Source organism: Hemiscyllium ocellatum, chromosome 17, assembly GCF_020745735.1.
Source record: "Hemiscyllium ocellatum isolate sHemOce1 chromosome 17, sHemOce1.pat.X.cur, whole genome shotgun sequence".
Taxonomy (NCBI): domain Eukaryota; kingdom Metazoa; phylum Chordata; class Chondrichthyes; order Orectolobiformes; family Hemiscylliidae; genus Hemiscyllium; species Hemiscyllium ocellatum.
Genome location: NC_083417.1, coordinates 47,271,343 through 47,298,121, shown reverse-complemented (window position 1 = coordinate 47,298,121; position 26,779 = coordinate 47,271,343). Strand labels below are relative to the sequence as shown.

The 26,779-nt window shown below is 38.5% G+C and overlaps 1 protein-coding gene across 1 annotated transcript in view; it reads right to left on the bottom strand.

The window, feature by feature from the left end:
- Window positions 1–26,779, bottom strand: part of fto (FTO alpha-ketoglutarate dependent dioxygenase) — a 412,244-nt gene that overhangs the window by 306,908 nt on the left and 78,557 nt on the right. The window contains exons 2-4 of the mRNA XM_060837726.1: window positions 17,920–17,997; window positions 12,111–12,756; window positions 10,491–10,640 (exon numbers count right to left, since the gene is read on the bottom strand). Of these exons, the coding sequence (XP_060693709.1) occupies window positions 10,491–10,640; window positions 12,111–12,756; window positions 17,920–17,997 (874 nt within the window). The remainder of the gene's footprint in view (window positions 1–10,490; window positions 10,641–12,110; window positions 12,757–17,919; window positions 17,998–26,779) is intronic.

Genomic DNA, 26,779 nt, shown 5'->3' with positions numbered 1-26,779 from the left:
CCAGATTAGATTCTGGTTTTGATGACCAGGGCATCCTTACATTTGCACTTCTGTTCCTTGGCACTAACTGGTGACCAGAAGGTGAGAAATTAAAAGTTTGCTTTTTGGTTCATGACCAAAAGTAACACAAATTTGGTAATTTATGCAAAACATAATACCTCTGGAGTCTCCAAGACGAAGGATCACCTGAAGAAATTTCACCTTGTTATACTTTCCCAAAATATTCAATACATGCAATACTCCTTCAGAATTATGTATTTCCCCTTTCCCTTCCCTTTGGTACCAAGAGCTATGACCTCACTGAAGTGCCAATAAGGATGAAATAGGACAGAGAACAGTCAATGGCATGCTCTAGAAGGCTACGTGGATTTCCATCCATTTTATTCCCCACAAGACATTGAACAGAAATTATAGCTTGCTACTATGTAAGAGTTGCGTGGACAGACAAACAATTGGGAGACAGAAAACAGACAGTTAGGATAAACACAGCTTTTTCAAATTGATAACCTGTCACTTGTAGAGTATCATTAAGATGATGTGATAAGCTTCAACTATTTACAATGTGTGTCAATAAAATGGGGTTAGAAATTTACATGCTTGTTTTTGACTGGTGCCAACTTTTCTGTGTTGCAAACCTCTATGATTCTATGCTGAATCGTGAATTATGATCATTAGGAACAAAATTCCTCCTTGCTTTATTTATAATCAGGCTGTTGGGCAAGTTAAAGTTGCAATCTCCAAGTGAACATGGAAAATAAAGAAGTCTTCTGTAGCACATCATTAAAAATATATGTAATTCAGAACCTGAAACTGACAACTGGCTGATCTCCAAAGAACACGTCCCTCAAACATAGCACCCTGTCCAAGCTCTTGAAGTCAGGTAGACACAAAGGACAGAACTTTTTTGACACAGATGAGGTCAGGCATGGAGGAAGTGCAACAAGAAAATTCACAGTGCCAGCCAGCATCCTGGTGTCTGTATGCTTGCATGTCTGTTTTTTTTCATGTCCACTTGTAGGTTGCAACTTCAACTTTTGTCCAACAGCCAGATTTTAAAGGAAGGGAGGAGAAATTATGTTCATAATGGTCATAATTTAAAATGCAGCAGAGAGTCATAGAGCTTTACAGCACAAAAAAAGTCTACACTGGTTCAAAACAAGCAACTAAATTTCTAAGCTGCAAATGTGTTGCTGGTCAAAGCACAGCAGGTTAGGCAGCATCTCAGGAATAGAGAATTCGACGTTTCGAGCATAAGCCCTTCATCAGGAATAAGAGAGAGAGAGCCAAGCCGGCTGAGATAAAAGGTAGGGAGGAGGGACTTGGGGGAGGGGCGATGGAGGTGGGATAGGTGGAAGGAGGTCAAGGTGAGGGTGATAGGCCGGAGTGGGGTGGGGGCGGAGAGGTCAGGAAGAGGATTGCAGGTTAGGAGGGCGGTGCTGAGTTGAGGGAACCGACTGAGACAAGGTGGGGGGAGGGGAAATGAGGAAGCTGGAGAAATCTGAATTCATACCTTGTGGTTGGAGGGTTCCCAGGCGGAAGATGAGGCGCTCCTCCTCCAGCCGTCGTGTAGTTGTGTTCTGCCGGTGGAGGAGTCCAAGGACCTGCATGTCCTCGGTGGAGTGGGAGGGGGAGTTAAAGTGTTGAGCCACGGGGTGATTGGGTTGGTTGGTTCGGGCGGCCCAGAGGTGTTCTCTGAAGCGTTCCGCAAGTAAGCGGCCTGTCTCACCAATATAGAGGAGGCCACATCGGGTGCAGCGGATGCAATAGATGATGTGTGTGGAGGTACAGGTGAACTTGTGGCGGATGAAATTTCTAACCCTATTTTATTGATACACACTGTAAATAGCTGAAACTTTCACATCAACTTAAATGTATGCTACAAGTTACAGGTAATCAACTTGAAAAAGCTATGTTTATCCCAAATGTCCATGTCCTGTCTATTAATTGTTAGTCTGTCCACCCAACTCAATATGGCTTTACTTTGCTATTAGCATATTTAAATTTCTGTTCAGTGCCTTATGGGAAGTACGAAATTAAAAATCACACAACACCAAGTTGTAGTCCAACAGGTTTAATTGGAAACACACTAGCTTTCGGAGTGTCACTCCTTCATCAGGTGATAGTTGAGGGCTCAATCCTAACACACAGAATCTATAGCAGAAATTTACAGTGTGATGTAACTGAAATTATACATTGAAAAATTGATTGTCTGTTAAATCAATTTTTCAATGTATAATTTCAGTTACATCACACTGTAAATTTCTGCTATAAATTCTGTGTGTTAGGATTGAGCCCTCCATTATCACCTGATGAAGAAGCAACGCTCCGAAACCTAGTGTGCTTCCAATTACACCTGTTGGACTATAACCTGGTGTTGTGTGATTTTTAACTTTGTACAGCCCAGTCCAACACCGGTATCTCCAAATTATGGGAAGTAGTGTGTGGGAGTCCATTTAGGGTGCATTAGGGCTATGTGCCCACAAGCAGGCAGAATCTCATTCAAATAATTACAAGCCTCTTATGTTAAGACATACTAGAATTTTACAGTGAGTCTGCAGCTCCCCAGAAACATTTGGGAGTAGAACAGCTGCCTCAAGGCTAGTTCTGGTGACAGACTAGGGGTGCCAGGTTCCAGCTGATCTAGCAGCATCTATGGAGAGAAAGCCGTGTTAATGTTTTGAATCCAGTGACCCTTATTCAGAACAGGAGGTACCGAAGGTTGTTGGAGATTTTTTTAAATGCAAGTTTTTTTCACCTTGAGCTTGTCTCAACTCGGTCTCTGAATTCAATAAACTAACCCCCACTTTTCACCTTCGGTATCTGATCTAATATTAAATTTACCACTCTAATTTACAATTTCTTCTCCATTATTTGCTACTAATTTTACACTTTTTCAATGAGTGTTTAAGGAGATATACATAGTTGGAAATCCTATTCATTTGGATTTTGGATTCCCTGTTTCAAATACTGTTCTGATATCATCTTGAGCCTTTGACAGCTGGCTGCATAAAAACATAAAAAAAACATGCAAGCAGACTAATTGAGAATGCTGTTAAATACTCTGCTATTTCAAACTATAATCCGTTATCTTTCTGCTACATATATTTCTGTTTATACCAGCATATTAAAACTATAAACTCTATTTGTCTTTTTATGACTCAGAATTTTTTTTTTATTTGGATATACAGGTCTGTTTATTAAGCACACACATTGTGGGACAGGTTGCATTTGGTAACCACTTCACAGGGTAGCTTGTGGCACCAGCTAAATCCTGGCAGGAAAGGAAGGTCTATATGTTTGCTTGGAGCTTGGTAACCTTTAATGAGAATCTTCAAATACTCTCTCTCTCTTTCGAAGATACGAATGGCTACGCATGCCATTTGGCATTTCCACTGCTCTGGAAGAATATCAATGCAGACAACATGGGACAGTTGGTGATTTTCCTGGAGTAGAAGCTAAAAGGGATGGTCAGCTAGTCTATACACTAAGAAACACAATGGAAGAAACAATTTCTGAGATAGATCAAAATTTAATGCAACCGCTTAGCAGAGGTGGTTGGGTGAATCTAAAGTTGAAGAAAAAAAAATTTAAATGCCCAAATTTAAAAATGTACATCGGCCACAAACTGACTGAAAAAGGTCTTGACCCTGTTCCCAAAAAAAAGAGAGCTGTAACAATGATATAGCGACCAACAAATGTGAAAACAATGAACCAATTTGTTGGATTTATCAAATATTTGGCAAAATTCTTGCACAATTTGTTGGCAAAGTGTAAAACCTCATTACCAAGAATGTGTAGTGGGATTGGGGCACAAAACAAGAAGCAGCATTCACTAAAATCAAGCAGCTAGTGACACCAACGTCAGTGCTGAAATGCTGCAACATAAATAATGAATACACCCAGCAGTGTGACACCAGCAGGCAGTACTTGGAGCAATTCTAATGCGACAAGGTCAACTGATTACATTCACATCCAGGGTGCTGACACAAACAGTGCCTATGAACATTTTTATCAGTATCAATTTGGAAGAGACATAGTGACAATTGAGTCTGACCACTTCAAAACATCCTCAAACTGCTATTAGCTCCAAGGTTTCTGGTCTCTTGATGAAGAAAGTGGAGGATACCACCACAGAGTGTGAAATCTTCCAGATATAATGTGAAGCAGCAGTTTGCCATGCTCTGGAAATCATTAATCTAGCGTATGCACTGAATGTGACAGACAAGTGCCTTGTTAAAATCAAGCAAACTACCCAACTCAGCATAAGGGTTTTGTGGCTCAATGGTAATGCCATTACCTCTGGGTCAGAAGGTCTATCTTCAAGTCCTACACGCCTTTATTCCGGATGAAGGGCTTATACCCGAAACATTAAATCTCCTGCTGCCTGACCTGCTGTGCTTTTCCAGCACCACACTTTTAGACTCTGATCTCCAGCACCTGCAGTCCTCACCTTCTCCATGCCACAGACATGTATCATAACATATCTGAACACATTAATTAAAAATAGTCATTTTATAGTCTTGTCACACAGTGTTAGCATCTCTGCCTCTGGACCCGAAGATCCAGTTTCAAATTCCACCTGCTCTGAATAGCTGTCTCAACACATTGAGTGAAATAATTGTAACAAGATGCAAATCTCCAACTTTCACAAGAAGTAGTGATAAAAGGATAGCCAAAGACTATACTGTTGCAAGAAGAACATACTGGGCATATAGGTCTGAATTGACAGCACAAGATAATGTCTTATACGATAGACATAACCATTTATCCTAAAGGAGTTGAGGGGTGAGACGCTAAATCACATTCATGCAAGCCATTAAGAAATTGAATCAAATTGGAGGAAGCATGACACGTGCTCCGCTGGCCCAACATCAACAACAAAATCAAGGATTGTTTGGAAACACACTTCAACTGGTAAGTGATTCCCAACATTGTTGTGGGTAATAACAGCCTTCAGTTCACTTGAAGAATTCAGTCGCTTTATAAAAGATTGAGAAATTTAACATCACACATAATTTCCACACTAGAGTCCCAAATGGAAAGGCTAAGATGGCAGTGAAAATTGCCAAAGGAATCATGAGGGATTCAAGCAAATCCCATCCAGATGTATATAAGGCAACCATTGAATGGAGAAGGCATTGAAACGTAGTCCAGCACAAAGACTAATGCTACAACACACACAAACTACACTTTCAATAGCAAAAGGGCTACTGAAGGCAGAAGTAAATGAAAAATCAAGGTGAAAGTGCAGAAAACCAAAATTCATTTTGACAAGACTGCTAAACAACTGTCAGAGTTGAGTATTTGAGAGTCAGGACTATAGTGGGACTATAGTGTGGAAATTATGTGTGATGTTAAATTTCTCAATCTTTTATATTCCTGAAGAAGGGCTCATGTCCGAAATGTCGATTCTCCTGCTCTTTGGATGCTGCCTGACCTGCTGTGCTTTTCCAGCAACACATTTTCAGCATACAAACATTCACAACATTAACAAAAGAATGCTCATACAGCAACGTAGGATCCAGATAAAGCAATTATTACTTCAACCATGCAATCATTACTTCAATATAACATCCCAACCACAGACACATGCATCCAACTGTAGAAGCCATTCCTTGTCTGTAGGTAGCTGATCAGTAAAAAGTGAACGTAGCACATACACAGAACACACATCAACTATCAGACCCAGAGGTCCACTGCAACACAATGACAGAAGAACAACAACAAATGATGCAGGAATACTGTTTGATGAACCAACATCACCCAGATAAACAGCCAACCACACAACAACACACAAGAATATCAATAAGTAAACAGCATCATGTAAGGACTGTTTGCGCAATGTTTACAGAGAGATCAATAGAATTAATTAACCACAAAAACTTGAGAACAGTACTCATACAAAGATGGAAACTTGGGTAATTAAAAATGTACATGATAATGCATGCCTTTTTTTCTCATTTTTGTACCAAAAGGATATGTTTGATTGAAAGGCAATCATGTACAAATATCTGTCCTATAGGGTGGCATGGTGGCTCAGTGGTGAGCAAAGCTGCATCACAGTGCCAGAGACCTGGATTTGATTCCAGCCTGGGTAGACTGTGTTTGCACATTCTCCTGGTGTCTTTGAGTGTTTCTTGGGTACTCCAGTTTCCTTCTACAATGCAAAAATGTGCAGATTATGTGGATTAACCATAGCAAATGAGGGTTATGGGGATAGGGTGGGGGCTGTATGCTCTTTGGAGAGTCAATGTGGATTCAAATGGCTTTTTTCTGTACTACTGTATAGAAATGTATCACTTCTAGTCCGCTGTAGTCATGTGACATCAACTATAAGGCACCCATGCTGCAGGCATCCTTTAAAGTCCTCATGTCAACACACTGCTGTGTTGCATATCTGAAATAGCAAAGAAGGTAGTTGAGTCTTTTCAGGCAATGATAATTAAAGATTTGAAGAAAATGAAGGTACAAAACTATAAAAATACAGCAGAGAAATTATTCACTTTCTATTACCATAGTAAATCGATAAGACAGACAAGATGGGAAGAATACTTCCTTCTGCTGTAAACAACAATGATTTTATGGGCTTATCTATGAGAGAGAATTTTTTTTGGCAGATGATACAAGTTAAGCAAAAATACATAATTTGAATCTATTAAAAGCACACAGTTTTCAGGCGGTACAACTATTCTCCAGTAAAACAACAATTTAAAGTGCAGAATGCAAGAGTGTGGAATGCAGTGTAAAAATCAACTATAGCAATTTAAGTAGTTAAACATGGTGCATTGCTTAAAACTAAACATTTGACAAGAGTTTCATGTTAACTGCATTAAGTTCTATCCATAGTTGATTGATTTAAAAGGAGATTGTTTTAACTGAACCAAAAGGTAGTTTCCAAACTTAGAGTCATACAGCATGGAAATAAACCCTTCTATCCAACCAGTCCATGCCAAACATAATCTCAAATTAAACTAGTTCCTGATCCATATCCCTCCAAACCCTTCCTACTCATGTACTTATCTAGGTATCTTTTAAATGTTGTAATTGTGCCCACATCCACCACTTCCTCAGGAAGTTCATTCCTCGCACAAACCACTGTGTAAAAAAATTGTCTATCATTTATCTTTAAATCTCTTTCTCCTTTCACCTTAAAAATATGCCTCCAGTCTTAAAATCGCTCATCTTTGCCTAGTAAACTTGCTCATCTGTCACTTTGTATCAATTTATCAATATTCGAAATGTTTATTTAAATGGTTCTATCAAATGGCATTTTAATTCACCTCCAACTTGAAGAAATCCAAAGAAAGAAGCTGGCAGTGTTAAAATTTAGTCTCTCTTCAATTTTCATTAGTATTTTCAATTTACATATTTAACTTAATAAGTTAATGTTGTCAGCAGTGAGATGCAAAATAGATTTGAAATTAGAGTTCGTGGATAGTATGGTGAAAATAAGACAGATGTGCAAATTTCCTCACACAGGTGCATAAGAGGTACAATTAGTAAGTTTGCTGACGACACCAAAATTGAAGGTGTACTGGACAGCGAAGAGGGTTACCTCAGATTAAAACAGGATCTTGACCAGATGGGCCAATGGGCTGAAATGGTAGATGGAATTTAATTCAGATAAATGCAAGGTGCTGCATTTTTGGAAAGCAAATCTTAGCAGGACTTATACACTTAATGGTAAGGTCCTAGGGACTGCTGCTGAACAAAGAGACCTTGGCGTGCAGGTTCATAGCTCCTTGAAAGTGGAGTCGCAGGGAGATAGGATAGTGAAGAAAGTGTTTTATATGCTTTCTTTTATTGGTCAGAGTATTGAGTACAGGAGTTGGGAGGTCATGTTGCGGCTGTACAGGACATTGGTTAGGCCACTGTTGAAATATTGCGTACAATTCTGGTCTCCTTCCTATCGAAAAGATGTTGTGAAATTTGAAAGGTTTCAGAAAACATTTACAAGGATGTTGCCAGGGTTGGAGATTTGAGCTATAGGTCGAGGCTAAACAGGGTGGGGGCTGATTTCCCTGGAGTGTCGGAGACTGAGGGATGGCCTTATAGAGGTTTACAAAATTATGAGGGGCATGGATAGGGTAAATAGGCAAAGTATTTTCCCTGGGGTCGGGGAGTCCAGAACTGGAGGGCATAGGTTTAGGGTAGGAGGGGAAAGATATAAAAGAGACGTAAGGTGCAACGTTTTCACACAGAGGGTGGTACGTGTGTGTAATGAGCTGCCAGAGGAAGTGGTGGAGGTTGGTACAATTGCAACATTTAAGAGGCATTTGGATGGGTGTATGAATAGGAAGGGTTTGGAGGGATATGGGTCGGGTGCTGGCAGGTGGGACTAGGTTGGGTTGGGATATCTGGTCGGCATGTACGGGTTGGACCGAAGGGTCTGTTTCCATGCTGTACATCTCTATGACTCTATGCGAAATGTTCTCATCCAACAAATTTCTGTTCTTGAACAATTGAGCAAAATAAGTGATGGACAGAGCCAAAGTAGGGAACATTAACCTTAGGGATGTACAGCAAACGGGTGTTTAAAATTCTGAAATTCAACAACAACCTAAGTCTCCCACTTTTAATGAAGGCAAATCTTCGGAGGTCAAACAATCCACTCTTAATGAATGTTAATTGGTAAAATCTTTTTAAGAGGCTGCTTGCCTCCATTTTAACTGCATTAATTTATGTAACCATTTTCTGGGGCTCAAAATTTTGGCAGCACAAAAAGACAAAACCTATAAGCTAAATGTCTTTATTGCTCTTGAGAGGCTGAGAAGCTCAAGTGTTTCCTTGTTCTCTTTTCACCTCATTTTATTCATAGACCCTACATTTGAACCCCACAATGACTAAATGCCAACACATCACCTCATCCACATTATGTAACTTCTCACCACTCTACAACCTTTGAACATTTCCAACTCCCTCAACCACTAATGCAGCAATTTCCCACATACATGACACCTGCTCCTCCACAACCTTACCAGCCAATCTGGCTGGCTGGTAGGGGGAAAACTTATTGAGAACGCTTAAAACTTTAGCACAACAAACTGAATCTCTTTGGGTTTCCCTTCTGAAAATGCTGTTTTTTAAAAAATGTCTTCTCCCCACAAATCATATAAATATCAAAGTCTGGCCTCAAAATGTGAAGAAAATTATCTCTGTCCTGTTTAGTAAAGAACACCTTGATTAGTTAAAGATTGGCAGATTATCTGCACAGCCTCTAGATAATGAAACTTTGTAGGAAAACAAACTAACGAAGAATTTGATTTTACTTGTTTTGTTCTAAATTTTACTTTTAAAAAAATGTATTGAAGTTCCAATCTAATGAGAACTACATTTTCCTATAACTGTAGTTTATAAACAAGATTTCATTGTTTAATTCCACTGTGTTAATTTTCTTTGTAAAATATGAGGACAAACAGCAATAATTTTTTTAAAATAAAGAAATAAGCAAAGTCAATTCAGAGTGATAAGTTTCTCATTTCATTAAAAAGGACTTTACTAGAAACCTGACTTGTGCTCGATATCTGGTAGTATAAATGTCACCAAAAGGGTCATACTCAGGGTAAGCATATAGTCATCAGTAGATTACCACTCTGAAACCTCTTTACCTTGGTTGCCTTTTTAAAGGACTAAATGTCAATATGGGAAAGTATAGATGAAGCATCATTGTCCGAAATATTTATGGACGGGCAGGATTCACATTCTTTAGTACTGAAACAGTAACAACTTTATTTAACTAGACTTCTGGGCACAGTAAGCATTAAGCTTTTCATACACCTTCTTAGCGTGTGCGTAAATTTATGACTTTCACAGAACAACTAATGTATCAGACACCCTGGAACCTGCATTTGAGACAGCAAGGCCCAGTGCACACTTCCTCTGCAGACCAATATTTTATTGTTAATTAAGTGAAACTGTTTCCTTCTTCTAAAACCATAAAGTTCAAATTACACTGGTTTCAAAGCAAGAATTCTATCTATAGTGTGGCACAGCAGGACAATTTTATTTTGCCTCATATCCCAAGTAGGTACACACATACACGCACGCACGCACTTTATGGGGATACACATATCAAACTGTCTCATTTCAACTTGGCTGCTGTTTGACAATGTTAGTTTCCAAGGAACTAACATTTATTTAATTTACTGAAGGCATTTAACCAGGCAAGTGTGTACTTCTTAATAAAAGGATCTCACCTTACTTTATGAAGAAAATTTCATTCAGTGGAGATCAAAACAATGTTTTAAAATGTTTAGACTCATTATAATCAAAGAATTTCCCTCACAACAAGGGTTTGGAAGATAGAAGTAGTAACCTGCAAATTTAAGTTCATTGGACACATTGTAACAGCATTTCCAGAAACTTTCAGATAAAAATATTATTTGAATGCCTAGACACTATATACAAAATACTATTTGGATTTCCTGATGTGCACCATTCCAGAGTGCCTCATTGGAAACTGAATAATTAGAGTGCGAAACAAAAATTACCAAGCATAAAGTAACAGTCTCCAGATTCTAGAGGCAATGCCAATCCTGGTGTAGCAATGTCCCAGGCAACTTTCATGCCGACATGCCAAAGTGCCGGATCTCTGTCCTTTATTGACGTCTTGTTGCTTTCATCTACAGTAGGTATTAAATCTATAAAGGAAAAAGAGTAGGGGTTCGGTAAAAGTGATTTGTCATAATCACAGTAAATTTTATTATAATAAATCTGTTTTCCAGAGAGACAACCCCCATATTCAGAAGATAATATAAAATAGACTAATGAATTTATCATACACAGTCAGTTCTTAAGTGATGAGGGATTTCATGCATTGCAGAAACCCCTCATCAGTATGTCCAACTGTCTGACACAGATGCACAGTAATCTGTCAAGTGACTTCAATTGTGCTGAAAATGTGGAAAGAAAAGGAAATGTAATGAAAAGCCTCAACTGTCTTGGATACTCCATTTCAGGCTGTTCGATCAAAGTACACAAATTAGAAAATAAGACCTACTGAAGATTCTAAGGGAGAAATAAAATCAATACCCAATCCCTGACAGGGATATTGTTTAAAAAATTTACTCATATGAATTGGTAGTTAAATTTCACAGTAGTACTTTCAAAATTCAGGAAACAGCATTACTTTGCAGGGATTTTAACATAATGGAGCTTAATAAATATAGCAAAACACCTCTATGGGCTAACTGAATGCCTGTTTGACAGAATTTCCTCAACTTTTGGCAAACATTATCAAACTGCAACACTGTTCCCAATGTGTCACCAATAAAATGTAGAACTACAATCAAAAGAAGTAATTTCAATCAAAGTTTCCTGGGGTTTCCTACTAAATCATTTGGAATGTGCACATTAAAGTGACTTTTTTTTGAGTTTTAAAAAGATGGCTTATTGCCAAAACCTAAAGTTCAAGCAGGACATGTAGGTTAGACATTTAAATATGCTGATTATCACTGGTAACAAATGAGTTTGATTATTAAGATCACTTAAGTTGAAGATAATGTAAAACTAAAAGCAAATTATTTTGATTAACGCACGTCATTAACACAACACAATGCTACTAAAGAAACCAGAGAAAACACATTACAAACAACAACAGAAACCGAATGAAGTACTTCTGTTCAAAGCTAACCCCAGTAGTATCTTGAAAGCAAAGTATATGGTAGTAAAATCAGCATGCGGCAACAGGGAGTTCATTTTTGACAAATCACTCCAATAGAGACGATGATGTCAATGACAATAAAAGCATTTATGTGAGTGGAAATGTGCACCTGAGGGATTCTGCAATGAACTTTTTTTGTTGCAGGTTTTATATCCTTGGCATCCTACCAGTTAGTTAATTACAATACACACAAGCATTGCAAGCCAAAAAAAAGTCCAGGGCAACTTATATAAACAAAATGGATTCCGTAAAATACAGAAACATGAATGCCCACACGTGTCGATTTAACATTTCTACAGTGCTCTAAAACAATTAGCAAACAGTAAATCTAAATTGGTGTACAAGTTTGCAGGTGTGCAGCCTCAATGTGTGAAGAAAGCTTCAGGGGGTGGAAACATTAAAACAGCAAGTAGTAACCCTGTAATACTCCACTCTTTTCCATACTTACCATCACAGCTGTAGTTATACACAGCAACTGTTGACCTTTCCACCAGGTTTTCATCATAATGCCAACTCACAGCCATCTTTCCCATTCCAAAGTATGGTTCCTCTTTCAGAAATTTCATTCTTGAAGGATCCAAGTAGTTCAATAGGGCCACATTAAAAGAGGTTCTATCCTTTAACATAGTTCTGTTGTTGCTTTGTTTATTGTGACAAGTTCTATCTTCCATATATCCCGAGTCCTTAACCACCGTGGAAGTTGCTGTCTTTGCCTCAAATCCAATTTCTTCAACATCAGCTGAACAATGATCCAACAAAATTTTCATTGCTTCCACATGTAAGTATTCATTAAGATCTTTAATAGCTTGGCAGGCTTTACCTATTTCATCACTGTTGTACTTCACCTCAACACCATGAGAAGGCCAAGGTATTGTAAATAGTCTTGTATCCAAGTAACGATATGTGCAGCCAGGATCTCCTATGAGTAGTCGACATACTGGTGTAAGCACATCTTTGCCTTTTATTTGAACAAGATCTTGAGAAAAACACTTACAGTCTTGAAGCATTGTCAGTCCCTGTTGGACATTTTGGTGAATTTCCTGAGGTACACAGCTGGCCCGTTGCAAGTATAATTTGGAATATTTGGCCTTTAACTAAACAGAGCAGAAAAGACTTTCTAAACATTTTTATACTTAATGCATAACTTCTAAAATCTATTCAGTACAGTGCAGGCTACTCTATATATCAAAATTATAAGATTTAGTGGTCTATGACCTATGTAACACATGGATAAATATTTAATAACATGGTAATATTATTATTAAGCATATACTCAGTATGAAATGTGTAAAGCATTGTGAATAAAATATACTTGCATTTACATAATGCCTTTCATCTCAAAGACATCTCAAGGCACTTTACAATGACCAAACAAGATAAGAGTGGCAAATTTGCTTTGAAATAGGACATTAGTGAACCAGACGGGAATTTATGATCAGCAATAGTGGTTACATATTTGCCATTAGGCTAACTTTTAATTCCATATTTTTATTGAATTTGAATTTCACTATCTCCCATAGTGGAGTGTTTTCACTGTTGTAATGTAGGAATTTAATGGGAAGCAGCTGTAATGTCACTGGACAAGTCCCAGTCTAATGTTCTGAGAATATGGGATCAAATTCCACTATGGGAGATAATGAAATTCAAATTCAATAAAAATATGGAATTAAAAGTTAGCCTAATGGCAAATATGTAACCACTATTGCTGATTATAAATTCCCGTCTGGTTCACTAATATCCTATTGCAAAGCAAATTTGCCACTCTTATCTTGTTTGGTCAACGTCTAAATGCAGATGCAAAGCAATGCAGTTGACTTGCAGAGCCATGGTAACAGAGGACTCCATAGTGAGAGGGACTGAAAGATGTTTCTGCGGCGGGATTTGAGGATGGTGTGTTGCCTTCCTGGTGCCAGGATTAAGGACATCGCAGACAGAGTGCAGGAGATCCTCAAGGGCGAAGGTGATGAGCCAGACTTGGTGGTGCATGTCGGCACAAATGACGTCAGGAAGAAGAGGAGGGACATTCTACAGAGGGACTTTGGAGAACTCGGAAGAAGGCTGAAAAGCAGGACATCCAGGGTGGTTATGTCCGGTTTGCTTCCAGTTCCTCGGGCTAGAAAGGACAGGAACAGGGAGATAATGGACTTGAATGTGTGGCTGAAGAACTGGTGCCGGAAGCAAGGATTTAAATTCTTGGATCACTGGGATGTGTTTAGCTGTAAGGATAAATTATTCAAGATGGACGGGTTGCACCTTAATAGGTGGGGGACCAGCATTGTGGCAGGTAGGTTTGACACTGCAACACAGCTGCGTTTATACTAAATAGCGGGGGGAGGGGACAAACTGGAAGTTTAAGAAGGAAGTTAAAGGGAAAGTTAGAACAAGAGAAGTTAAGACAGACAATGGAATCAATGGGGCAGAAAACTTTAAAAAGTTTCATGCCGTAATGGCAAGTGAAATAGGGATTGATAGTAAGGGTGTGGGGAGGAGCAAATTAAAAATATTATATATGAATGTGCGAACATTAGAAATAAGATGGATGAGCTTAAGGCTCATTTAGAAATTGGCAGTTACGATACTGTGGGGATAACTGAGACATGGCTTCAAGTGGACAGGGCCTGGGAAATTAATATTCAAAGCTATACGTACTATCGTAAGGACAGACTGACCGGCAGAGGGGTTGGGGTGGCCCTGTTGGTAAGAAATGATATTCGGTCCCTTGCGCGGGGGAACCTAGAATCAGGGGATGTAGAGTCAGTATGGATAGAGCTGAGAAATTCTAAAGGTAGAAAGGCCCTAATGGGAGTTATCTACAGTGCCCCAAACAGTAGCCTGGATGTAGTGAAGTTGAATAAGAAGCTGAAATTGACCTGTCGCAAAGATATTCCTACAGTTGTTCTGGGGGATTTCAACAAGCAGGTAGACTGGGAGAATCAGGATGGTATAGGACCTCAAGAAAGTGACTTTGTGGAGTGCCTCCGATATGGATTCTTAGAACAACTTGTGTTGGAGCCTACCAGAGAGAAAGCAATTCTGGATCTGATGTTGTGCAACGAACCAGATTTGATTCGGGACCTCGAAAGTAAAGGAGCCATTAGGAAGTAGTGACCACAATACAATGCTTTAATCTGCAGTTTGAAAGGGAGAGGGTACTGAAGGAGGTGGCTCTAGAAATCATGGATGCATTGGTGATCATTTTCCAATGTTCTATAGATTCAAGATCAGTTCCTGTGGATTGGAGGGTGGTTAATGTTGTCCCACCGTTTAAGAAAGGAGGGAGAGAGAAAACAGAGAATTATAGACCAGTTAGTCTGACCTCAGTGGTGGGAAAATGCTGGAGTCAATTATAAAGGACAAAATTACGACACATCTGGATAGCAATAACGGGATAGGTCAGAGTCAGCATGGAGTTATGAAGGGGAAATCATGCTTGGTTAATCTTCTGGAATTTTTCGAGGACGTAATTCTGAAGATGGACAAGGGAGATCCAGTGAATGTAGTATACCTGGACTTTCAGAAATCCTTTGATAAAGTCCCACATAGGAGGTTAGTGGGCAAAATTAGGGCACATGGTAAATGGGGACAAAATACTGACATGGATTGAAAATTGGTTAGCTGACAGGAAACAAAGAGTAGTGATAAACGGCTCCCTTTTGTAATGTGCCGCATGGATCAGTGCTGGGACCACAGCTTTTTACAATATACATTAATGATATAGAGGAAGGTATTAAAACTAATATTAGCAAATTTGCTGATGACACAAAGCTGGGTGGCAGGGTGAAATGTGAGGAGGATTTAGGAGAATACAGGGTGACATGGACAGGCTAACTGCAGATGCAGTTTAATGTGGATAAATGTGTGGTTATCCACTTTGGTGGCAAGAACAGGAAGGCAGATTACTACCTAAATGGAGTCAAGTTAGGTAAAGGGGCAGTGCAATGAGATCTAGGTGTTCTTGTACATCAGTCGTCAATGAAAGCAAGCATGCAGGTACAGCAGACAGTGAAGAAAGCTGGCCTTCATAACAAGAGGAATTGAGTATAGAAGCAAAGAGGTCCTTCTGCAGCTGTACAGGGCCCTGGTGAGACCACACCTGGAATATTGTGTGCAGTTTTGGTCTCCAAATTTAAGGAAAGACATTCTGGCTATTGAGGGAGTGCAGCGTAGGTTTACGAAGTCAATTCCCGGAATGGTGAGACTATTTTACACTGAAAGATTGGAGCGACTGGGCTTGCATATACTTGAGCTTAAAAGGCTGAGAGGGGATCTGATTGAGACGTATAAGATTATTAAAGGATTGGACACTCTGGAGGCAGGAAGCACGTTTCCGCTGATGGGGGGAGTCCCGAACCAGAGGACACAGTTTAAAAATAAGGGGTATGCCACTTAGAACAGAGTTGAGGAAAAACAACTTCACCCAGAGAGTGGTGAATGTATGGAATGCTCTGCCCCAGAAGGCTGTGGAGGCCCAGTCTCTGGATACTTTCAAGAAAAAGTTGGATAGAGCTCTTAAGGACAGTGGTATCAAGGGTTATGGGGATAAGGCAGAAACAGGATACTGATCAAGGATGATCAGCCATGATCATAATGAATGGTGGTGCTGGCTCGAAGGGCAGAATGGCCTACTTCTGCACCTATTGTTTATTGACTTTTCACCATCATCCAAAAAGTCCTAATAATCCACTCAGCTCATGGAAAGTAAGGGAGACCCAATAAATATTGACCCAACCAGCAATGCCACCAACCCCACCCACCCCCATGAAGAAAACAATGTGGCAGCCAATTTCTTCACAGAAAGGTCCCACAAAGCAATGTTAACTGGGTAATGTGATTTTTGTGATGCTGATTGAGAAATAAAAATAGTCAGTACAGTGCACTTCTTCAGAATAGTCACAGAATTTTTCATTTATTCCTAAGAGGTCAAACAGGATCTTGGTTTAACATCATCTGAAACATGACACATCTGACAGAATCACTCTTCTTCAGTACTATATGTAAGTGTCAGGTTAGATTTTTGTTTTCAAGTCCTGGAATAAGACTTGAATCTGGACTCAGAAAAAAGCATGCAATCACTGATCCAAGACCGATACTCCAGTTCAATCACTGGAGATGAGTAAAATCCCAATGGCAACATTTCAGATTGGCAGCAAAAGTATAGAGGAGATACTTGCTACCATATCATTATTACATCTCTGCGTAATAACAGAAAAATTATGAGTAATAAATTGTACTAATATATCTTACATCTATTGACACAATGTAGCAATAATTAAACAAGTGGATATATACCTGTGAAGCTAAAAGCAATGCAGTTCATAGTACACTGAAAACAATAAGAACTCTTAAAACTGACATCTAGAAATTAAAATGTCAATATTTTGGCAACTTGATCAGGGCCAAATAATGAGAGATCTATTCTCAAAGAGGGGCTGATCTAGTTATTACTAGATGATAGGAGTCACAGATTACTGGAGGCAAGCTATAGTGGATGCTGCATCTTGCATCAAGACTTGAATAAAACAAATTCCAATGAGGTGTGCAAGCCAGAATAACCAGCAGTCCTGAAAATAAACTCACAGGACAGTGGTGAGGAGGCAGGTGTTTGCAATAGTAAGACTTAGAGTCATAGAGATGTACAGCATGGAAACAGACCCTTCAGTCCACCCTGTCCATGCCGACCAGATATCCCAACCCAATCTAATCCCACCTGCCAGCACCTGGCCCATATCCCTCCAAACCCTTCCTATTCATATACCCATCCAAATACCTCTTATATGTTGCAATTGCACCAGCCTCCACCACTTCCTCTGGCAGCTCATTCCATACACGTACCACCCTCTGCGTGAAAAAGTTGCCCCTTAGGTCTCCTTTATATCTTTCCTCTCTCACCCTAAACCTATGCCCTCTGGTAGTGGACTCCCCAACCCCAGGGAAAAGACTTTTTCTATTTATCCTATCCATGCCCCTCATAATTTTGTAAACCTCTACAAGATCACCCCTCAGCCTTGAATTTCATTTCGTAACATTATGGTTGTGTTGCAAAAATCCTATCAGAACCCACAGATTGTAGATTTAGGACACTTCATATCTTCATTCATGATTATACTAAATTTGCTAAAATTAAAGATGGAAGTGATTTTTGAAGTCACAAATTTGTATTTTATCTCAGTATGATTATTAGGAATGATGGAATTGTTTGCAGTAATTAAATGGGCTTTCATGGCTTCAGAACCAATTAGCATTTAAAACAGGTTTACCAGTTGTTCAAACTCCACATGTCTAGGTGTTAAATAGGGAAGCTTTCGGTCTTCAATTTCCTTTAGCAGCTTCTGTCTCTGTTTGAAAAGTACACCATAGAAGAAATTAGTTTCAAACAAAAAGGACACAAAGCATTATCATTTTTTAACATTAAGAAGCCAATATTTCCTCCCATTATCATTTCAAATTATGTTTTACAAGTGATCTTTTACAAATGATCTTTTGCAAAACTTCTAACTATTTATGATAATATGATGATAATAATTATGGCAAAGCTTCAGACCTTTAAAACCTCCTTACATTGTTGATTTAAAAGCATGGATTATTGCAGAGACTTTTCAATTTTATTTTTTTTGCACCAAACAACAGGAGAATATCAATTCAGGGACCATGGTCTTAGAATAATTTCTGAAGAAAATCAATAAAGAACTTTTGTTATTTTTAATCACTGAAAAATGTGACGATGAAATCACAGTCAAGCAAATTGACAACTCTTAAAATATGCACACTACGCAGCCCTTATAACAGCCTCAACAGCACTTCCAAAAGTAATTTTATCACAACACAGTCAAACAATTTTAGAAGGGAAACATTATTAACATTATTGTGTTATTGGCGTGGTATTGTGATAATTGCATGAAATGGTTTCATTGTGTTCATTATATCACAGTAGTTATATGCTGATATTACAGATTAAATAGGATGACCATTTTAGATCTAAGTTTTGGAACAAAGGCAGCAATTGTTTCAGAGGGAGGCATCAATATTCATGATAAAATCAGTATTTCATACCCAAAGCAATATGAGAATCTATTAGTGATAATAAATAACATCTGATTTTGAACTTTCCACATTTGTCCTTGTATTCTTCAAAATTTAACTTTCCAAGTATTGCATTCTTAAATTATTTACATGATTACATTTTATCTAGTAATTTGTGTTCAAGTGCAGTTCTGATTAAATGACTATATGCAGGATCAGAATTGTTGCAAAAGATGAAAATGTTATTAAAAATGTACAGTTTCTCATATTACCTGACACAAGCGGCGATCAAGTTTTTGTACTGAACAAGAGTTACTATTCATTTCCATTAATTCGATTACAGCAACAGGTAAATGATTATAGACTATCAGCATATAATGTTACTAATTAAAACTCTAATCCCTTTATAAACTTTGCTCTTACATGCAAACAGCCAAAGAAACAGGTTTTAATATATTATGGATAGCAAAGCTAGTTGAATAGTATTTGTCCCTATGTATTGTGATTGAGGTGACTTTTATGACTCTTCTACTGGCCAGTGCATTGCTTTAGTCATCTTTCTTCGGTTGCTTCCATTAGATGGTCGCAGACATGAAATGGCTGGTTCTCTTATATAGTCTGATTTATCAGTTAAAAGTCACCACACATGATAACTGTTAGAGGAAAGGTAAATTGGTTTTCTACGTGCTTATACGATTTTTTAATGCAGATAACAGGGAGATGGCTGCTGAACTGAACACGTTCTCCCTGCAACCTTTTTACAAGCTCCAAGCTATTCAGTTATCGGAGATCTCATCACACAATTGTTGGCCATCAAAAACATCTCTGATAACCAGTCACTTGTTCATAGACCAATCAACTTCTTGTTGCCAACAAAAGGTGCATCAGTACACCCACCTCAGCTCTAAATGTTCTGTAACTTGAACTTCAATTGCTACTTCTTCAACAGCTGTTTATATGATGCTTGGCATCAGGGTCAGGTTACATACCCTCAAAACTGAAGCCACATTTTTAAACTTTTTTTTAAAAACAACTCTTCCTCATTTCAGCGCCAAGCTTTTCAAAACAGAAAATATGTCCTCGCATGATGTTTTAAAAAATCACGGAAATGTATATTTAGATTGTAAACAGAGCTGACAAGGATTTGGATGTGGTATTCATAAACAATACAGCAAAGGAAAACAGCACATTCTGTACTATGTTTAATACATGGCAGTAGAAACAGCAAAGGATTTTCTGTAAATGGCAAAGTCATAACTGACAGTCTAATAGGAAATTTCAAAACAAAGTTTGATTGATTTGACAGGTAAACTGGAGTCAAATTTGAAAATGGAAACGAGAGAATAGGCAGATAAACATTCAGCAACTAGAGTGTTACAAGTGAGAGATGAAGAATTGATATTGTTACATTTACAAGGTGAACCTCAAAGTTAAATTCAGTCAGAGAGTCATAAAGTCATAGAGATGTACATCACGAAAGCAGACCCATCCATGCCGAGCCGTTATCCCAACCCAATCTAGTCCCACCTGCCAGCATCCAGCCCATATCCCTCCAAACCCTTCGTATGCATTTACCCATCCAAATGCCTTTTAAATGTTGCAACTGTACCAGCCTCCACCATTTCCTCTGGCAGCTCAGTCCATATACATACCATCATCTGCGTGAAAACATTGCCCCTTAAGTCTCTTTTATATCTTTCCCCTCTCACCATAAACCTATGCCCTTCAGTTCTGGACTCCCCTAAGCCAGGGAAAAGACTTTGCCTATTTATCCTATCCATGCCCCTCATAATTTTGTAAATCTCTGTAAGGTCACCCCTCAGCCTCCAACACTCCAGGGAAAACAGCCCCAGTCTGTTCAGCCCCTCCCTATAGCTCAAACCCTCTAACCCTGGCCACATCCTTGTAAATCTTTTCTGAACCCTTTCAAGTTTCACAACATCTTTCCGATAGGAAGGAGACCAGAATTGCATGCAATATTTCAACAGTGGCCTAACCAATGTCCTATACAGCTGCAACATGACCTCCCAACTCCTACACACAATACTCTGACCAATAAAGGAAAGCATACAAAACATCTTCTTCACTATCCTATCTACCTGCAACTCCACTTTCAAGGTGCTATGAACTTGCACTCCAAAGTCTCTTTGATCAGCAACACTTCCTCGGACCTTACCATTAAGTGTATAAGTCCTGCTAAGATCTGTTTTCCCAAAAATGCAGCACCTCGCATTTATCTAAATTAAACTCTATCTGCCACTTCTCAGTCCATTGGGTCATCTGATCAAGATCCTGTTGTAATCTGAGGTGACCTTCTTCGCTGTTGACCATACGTCAAATTTTGGTGTCATCTGCAAACTTACTAACACTACCTCTTATGCTCACATCCAAATCATTTATATAAATGACAAAAAGTAGAGGACCCAGTACCAATCCTTGTGTAACTCCACTGGTCACAGGTCTCCAGTCTGAAAAGCAACCCTCGCCTGTGACAATCGATTGATACAAATATCTCAGCAAGAGGCCCAGCAGTCACTTCTTTAGCTTCCACAGAGCTCTAGGGTACATCTGATCAGGTCCTGGGGATTTATCCAGCTTTATGCGTTTCAAAACATTCAGCACTTCCTCCTCTGTAATATGGACATTTTTCAAGATGCCCCATCTATTTCGCTGCATTCTATATCTTCCATATGCTTTTCCACAGTAAATACTGATGCAAAATACTCATTTAGTATCTTCCCCATTTTCTGCGGCTCCACACAAAGGCTGCCTTGCTAATCTTTGAGGGACCCAATTCTCTCCCTAGTTACACTTTTGTCCTTAATGTATTTGTAAAAACCATTTGGATTCTCCTTAACACTATTTCCCAAAGCTATCTCAAGTCCCCTTTTTGCCCTCCTGATTTCCTTTTAAGTATACTCCTACTGCCTTTATACTGTTCAAAGAATTCACTTGATCTATCCTGTCTATACCTAACATATGCTTCCATCTTTTTCTTAACCAAACCCTCAATTTCTTTAGTCATTCAGCATTCCCTATACCTACCAGCCTTTCCTTTCACCCTAACAGGAATATACTTTCTCTGGATTCTCGTTATCTCACTTCTGAAGGCTTCCCATTTTCCAGTCATCCCTTTACCTGTGAATATCTGCCCCCAATCAGCTTTTGAAACTTCTTGCCCAATACTGTCAAAATTGGCCTTTCTCCAATTGAGAACTTCAACTTTTAGATCTGGTCTATCCTTTTCTATCACTATTTAAAAACTAATAGAATTATGGTCGCTGGCCCCAAAGTGCTCCCCCACTGACACCTCAGTCACCTGCCCTGCCTTATTTCCCAAGAGTAGGTCAAGTTTTGCACCTTCTCTAGTAGTTACATCCACATACTGAATCAGAAAATGTTCTTGTACACACTTAACAAATTCCTCTCCATCTAAGCCCTTAACACAATGTTTGGAAAGTTAAAATCCCTTACCGTAACCAGCCTATTATTCTTACAAATAGCTGAGAACTCCTCACAAATTTGTTTCTCAATTCCCCCTGACTATTAGGTGGTCTATATTACAATCCCAATAAGGTGATCATCCCTTTCTTATTTCTCAATTCCACCCAAATAACTTCCTTGGATGTATTTCCAGGAATATCCTCCCTCAGTACAGCTGTAATGCTATCCTTTATCAAAAACGCCACTCCTCCTCCTCTCTTGCCTCCCTTTCTATCCTTCATGTAGCATTTGTATCCTGGAACATTACAGTCATCTACATGTAGTATCTGGGAGGGTTAGTAAAATGACTTATCTAATAAATATTGGTCATCTTAGGAAGACGAATCAATTATATAATATAAATGTACTTCAAAGATATTATCGCGGGGAAGAGGATAAGGAGGAACAAGTGTCAAGGTGGTAAGAGTAGTGGAAAATGACAGAGATAATGAAAATGCACCTCCTATAACATTGAAATACTTGGAGAGTTAGACATAATTTTTTTTTCATATTTAAAGAAGAACAACTGAAAAATCAGACTACTGAGAGAGTATGAGGTCATCTATAGAGATACCACCTGGATGTACTACATTAACTAGATATGATTTGCACATAGGAGAGTCAAGACGATAAAACAACATCCTTATCAACTAAGCCCAGAAAAACAAGCTCAGGTGGAAATATATTCATTCAATGTACGCTGATAAACTACTTGATTGAAAGCAACTGGAGTTCACCAAGTGTTGGTTCCTAAACCAGATGGATAAATTAGATGGTTTAGAGATTATCGAAAGGGGAAAGCAATTCGCAAACAGATGTGTACCCAATTCCACAGTCAGTGAATGCATTGATAGAGTTGGCAGTGTCTCATTCTTTTTAAGATTGATCTGTTGAAGGGATATTGGCAAGTGCCATTAACATCAATGGTTAAACAAATTTGTTACATGAAATTGGTGATGCCACTCGGATTAAAGAGTGTCCCAGCTACATTCCAGAGGCTTATGACTCAATTTGTAGCTGAGGTTCATAACTGCCAAGTATATTTAGATGATGCTGTAGTTTATAGTAGCCCTTGGAAAGAGCTTGTAAGACAGGTCAAAACCCTGTTTAATCAATTACATTTAACTGCTCTAGTGATAAATTTCGCCAAAAGTGAAATTGTGAAAGCAAGGATGAATTACTTTGGCCATGCTGTTGGGCAAGAATAGTGAAAATGAAGGCCTTAATATAATTCTCTGTGTCCTAAAGTTAAGTGAGAAAATTAGGGTTTTGGAATGTGTGGATTTTACTGGAAATTTCTGTTATAATTTTATTAGGATAGAGTACCTTTAATAACTGGTTAAAGAAACAAGCAAAAGTGGTATTGTCAGCATATGGCCAAGAAGCATTTGAGAAAGTGAAGGCTATTTTAATAAATGACCTTGTGTTGGCGCCGCTGATTTTCCAGATATTTCAAAATGGCAATTGATGCTAGCGATTTGGGAATGGATCCTGTCTTGTATAGGATAAAAAGTCAGGGATAGAGAAGCCAGTAGGGTACCTAAGAATATAAACCCGTATCAGAAGAAATACTCTACCATGGAAAGAGAGACCTTTGGACTGATGTTAGCTCTTCAGCATTTTGATGTCTACATACTACATGGAATCCACAAAACACATACTTACTTTGATCATAATCCATTAACATTCATTAAAAATTTTAAAACTTGAATGGAGTATTTTTTGAAATCATTTAATATACAAATAGACATCAAATATAGCACAATAATCACTCCACCACAATGGAATGTGCATCAAAGTTGGAAGTTTTTACTTCTAAAGTATAAATATACGTTAAAAAATGCAAATAGCTCTCACAGGGATAGATTGTTCCACTGCACACTAAGACAGCAGATTATTGGCAATAATTCAATCATAAATTACACTTGTATTTATTCCTTAGGATGTAGAGCTTATCGCCTCATTTTCATACAAAAGCAGTACTAGGGTAGTTAGATCATATTCTTTACTGACTTTTACTTGGTGCTACTTAAATTCTCTATTGACCTACATTGTTGCGCTAAAACAATGACGTGAATGGACTCGTATATTCAGTCAGTCAGTCTTAATTCTGCATGTTTTAAGTACAACTTTGAGAAACAACAACTGAGTATTTGAATTAAAATATATTCAGTTTTGCTTCTTTCCTAATCTTTGAAAGAAATCCATCCACAGTATAAGCCAACAAATTTTCTTAAGGTCATAAAAGTGCCACAATACCACATTTTATCATTCTCACTACAACTGAGGTTGGCTGATTTTTCAAAGAAGGTTTTTACTAAAGTTTATTCATATCGCTTTGAATAAAATCCTTTTACCTCATAAAATCTGAATTGAATGTCTGACACCTGTTTTGAGCAGACAACTAGCTGGCAAAATGTTAATAATGTTTGGCTGTTAAATTGGATCAGGCATTGAATTGTAGATTACAGCTGGGCAGCCCAGATGACCAAATGGCTTTCCATCCAAAAGTTAAAATTCCTCCTTAATTATTTTGAGGATAGTTCAGGAAATAAGAAGTAAAAAGGATGTTGACAATGAAGTCCTAATCACTTTATGAGATAAAATAAACATCAAGAGGGGACATATAAATATATACACCGAATGTGGTGTTAAACTGATAATGTAAAAACAATCAGATTATTAAGCTGCACTGTGACCATTGAACTCTAGTTTTGTTATAACCCTCTTGGGGGTGGGGGAGACTGTAAACCAATGTAACCAAATTTATTGAATGAGCCCCAGATGTAGAAATTACCAGCAAGATTTTACTTTTTTATGGCTTTTATTTTCATATAAATCAGAACTATTACAAATTACATGCGAATTAACAAGCAAATGGTGCCTCAAATAAAAAAGGTAAATGTAATTTTAAGAGTCAATCAACAATTTAGATGAGGAGAATGAAGGCATGGTGGCTGTGTTTTCAGATAGCACCCAGATAGGTAGGAAAGTATTTGTTAAAAAGACATAGGGATGTGTCAAGTGGATATACAGCAGATAGGTTGAATAAATAGGCAAAATCTGGCAGTTGGGAGTAATAATATGGGAAAATGTAAAGTTGCTCATTTTCGCAGGTAGAATAAAAAGTTAGGGGCAGTATTTTAAAACTGGGGTTATCTTTTCAGAACAGAGATGAGATGATCTTTTTTCTTTAAGATTTGTACAACTTTGACACTCTCTGCCTCAGAAGATGGTGGGGGTGGGGGTCATTGAATTTAAGATGAAAGTGTCCAAATTCGTGCTAGACAGGGAATTGCAAAATAATAGTAATGTGAAATTCTAAACGCAAACAGATTGGCTATGATCGAACTGAATAGTGGAACAGGATCAAAAAGCCAAATGGTCTACTTCTGCTCCTATTTTATATGTTTACTTGTCATTCTTTTAAACTTTAATGGGTTCAATTATTCTTCATAAATTAAGCACAAACAAAAACAGAAATTGCTGGAAAAGCTCAGCTGGTCTGGCAGCATCTCTGGCGAGAAATCAGAGTTAACATCCAGTGACCCTTCGTCAGAACCGATGGTAACTAGGAAAATATTAGTATGCAGAAGATAGGGAGGGGGTAAGGAGTAAACAATAGGTGTGGATAGAGCCCAAAGAGAGAGAACAGTTGGAGTAGATAATGATCTGGCTAGAAGGATGAATAGCTATTTATGGGGACAGTTATTGGCTAACAATGAGTTGTGTGTAATAACAGATTTTGTGATATCAAGGCCTAATGTGTGGAGGTTGGGGTAAGGACACAGGAGAGCTCAAGCCCAAAAGTTATTGAACTGAATAGAGTCCAGAAGACTGCAAGGACCCAAGGAAAAAATGAGGCACTGTTCTTCCACTGCGTTGAGCTTTGCTGGGGCACTGCAGCAAGCCTGCAACAGACATATTGGCCAGGGAATAGGGTGATGTGTTGAAGTGACAGGCAACTGGAAGTTCAGGGTCTTTTTTGCAAATAGAACATAGGTGTTCCGCAAAGCGATCACCCAGTCTATGCTTCATTTCCCCAATGGAGACCATATTGTGAGCAGTGAATGTAGTAGACGAGATTGCATAAAGTTCAGGTAAAGGTGTGTTTGGACCCTTGGATACTAGGATTCATGTAGTGAGGTCCATGTAGAGAAGTGTTGGAGTACAAGAGGCTCTTCAGCCTATTATGTTTACATTGGCTGTTCAAACTTGCATCATTAATGGCAAAACTTCTACTTTAATGAACATCTAATGACTTTTTGAATGCCTTAATTGAACTTGCCTCTACCAAACTTCCAGGCTCTGCATTCCATTCACTGTGTGAAACCATTTATTTCCTCCAAATCACACTTGCTCCATTTGCAAATCACTTTAAATCTGTACCATCTGGTTCTTGATCATTTTACAAGCGGGAACAGTTTCTTCCTATCTACTCTATTAAGCTCACTGATTCTGCAAACCTCTACAACAATGCCACTTAGCCTTCTTTGCTCCAAGAAGAACAGTCTCAACTTCTTCAATCTATCCTCATCATTGAAATTTCTCAACCATGGAATCATTCTTGTTAATCACTTTCTCCAAAGCTTCCATATCTTTCCTATAATGAAC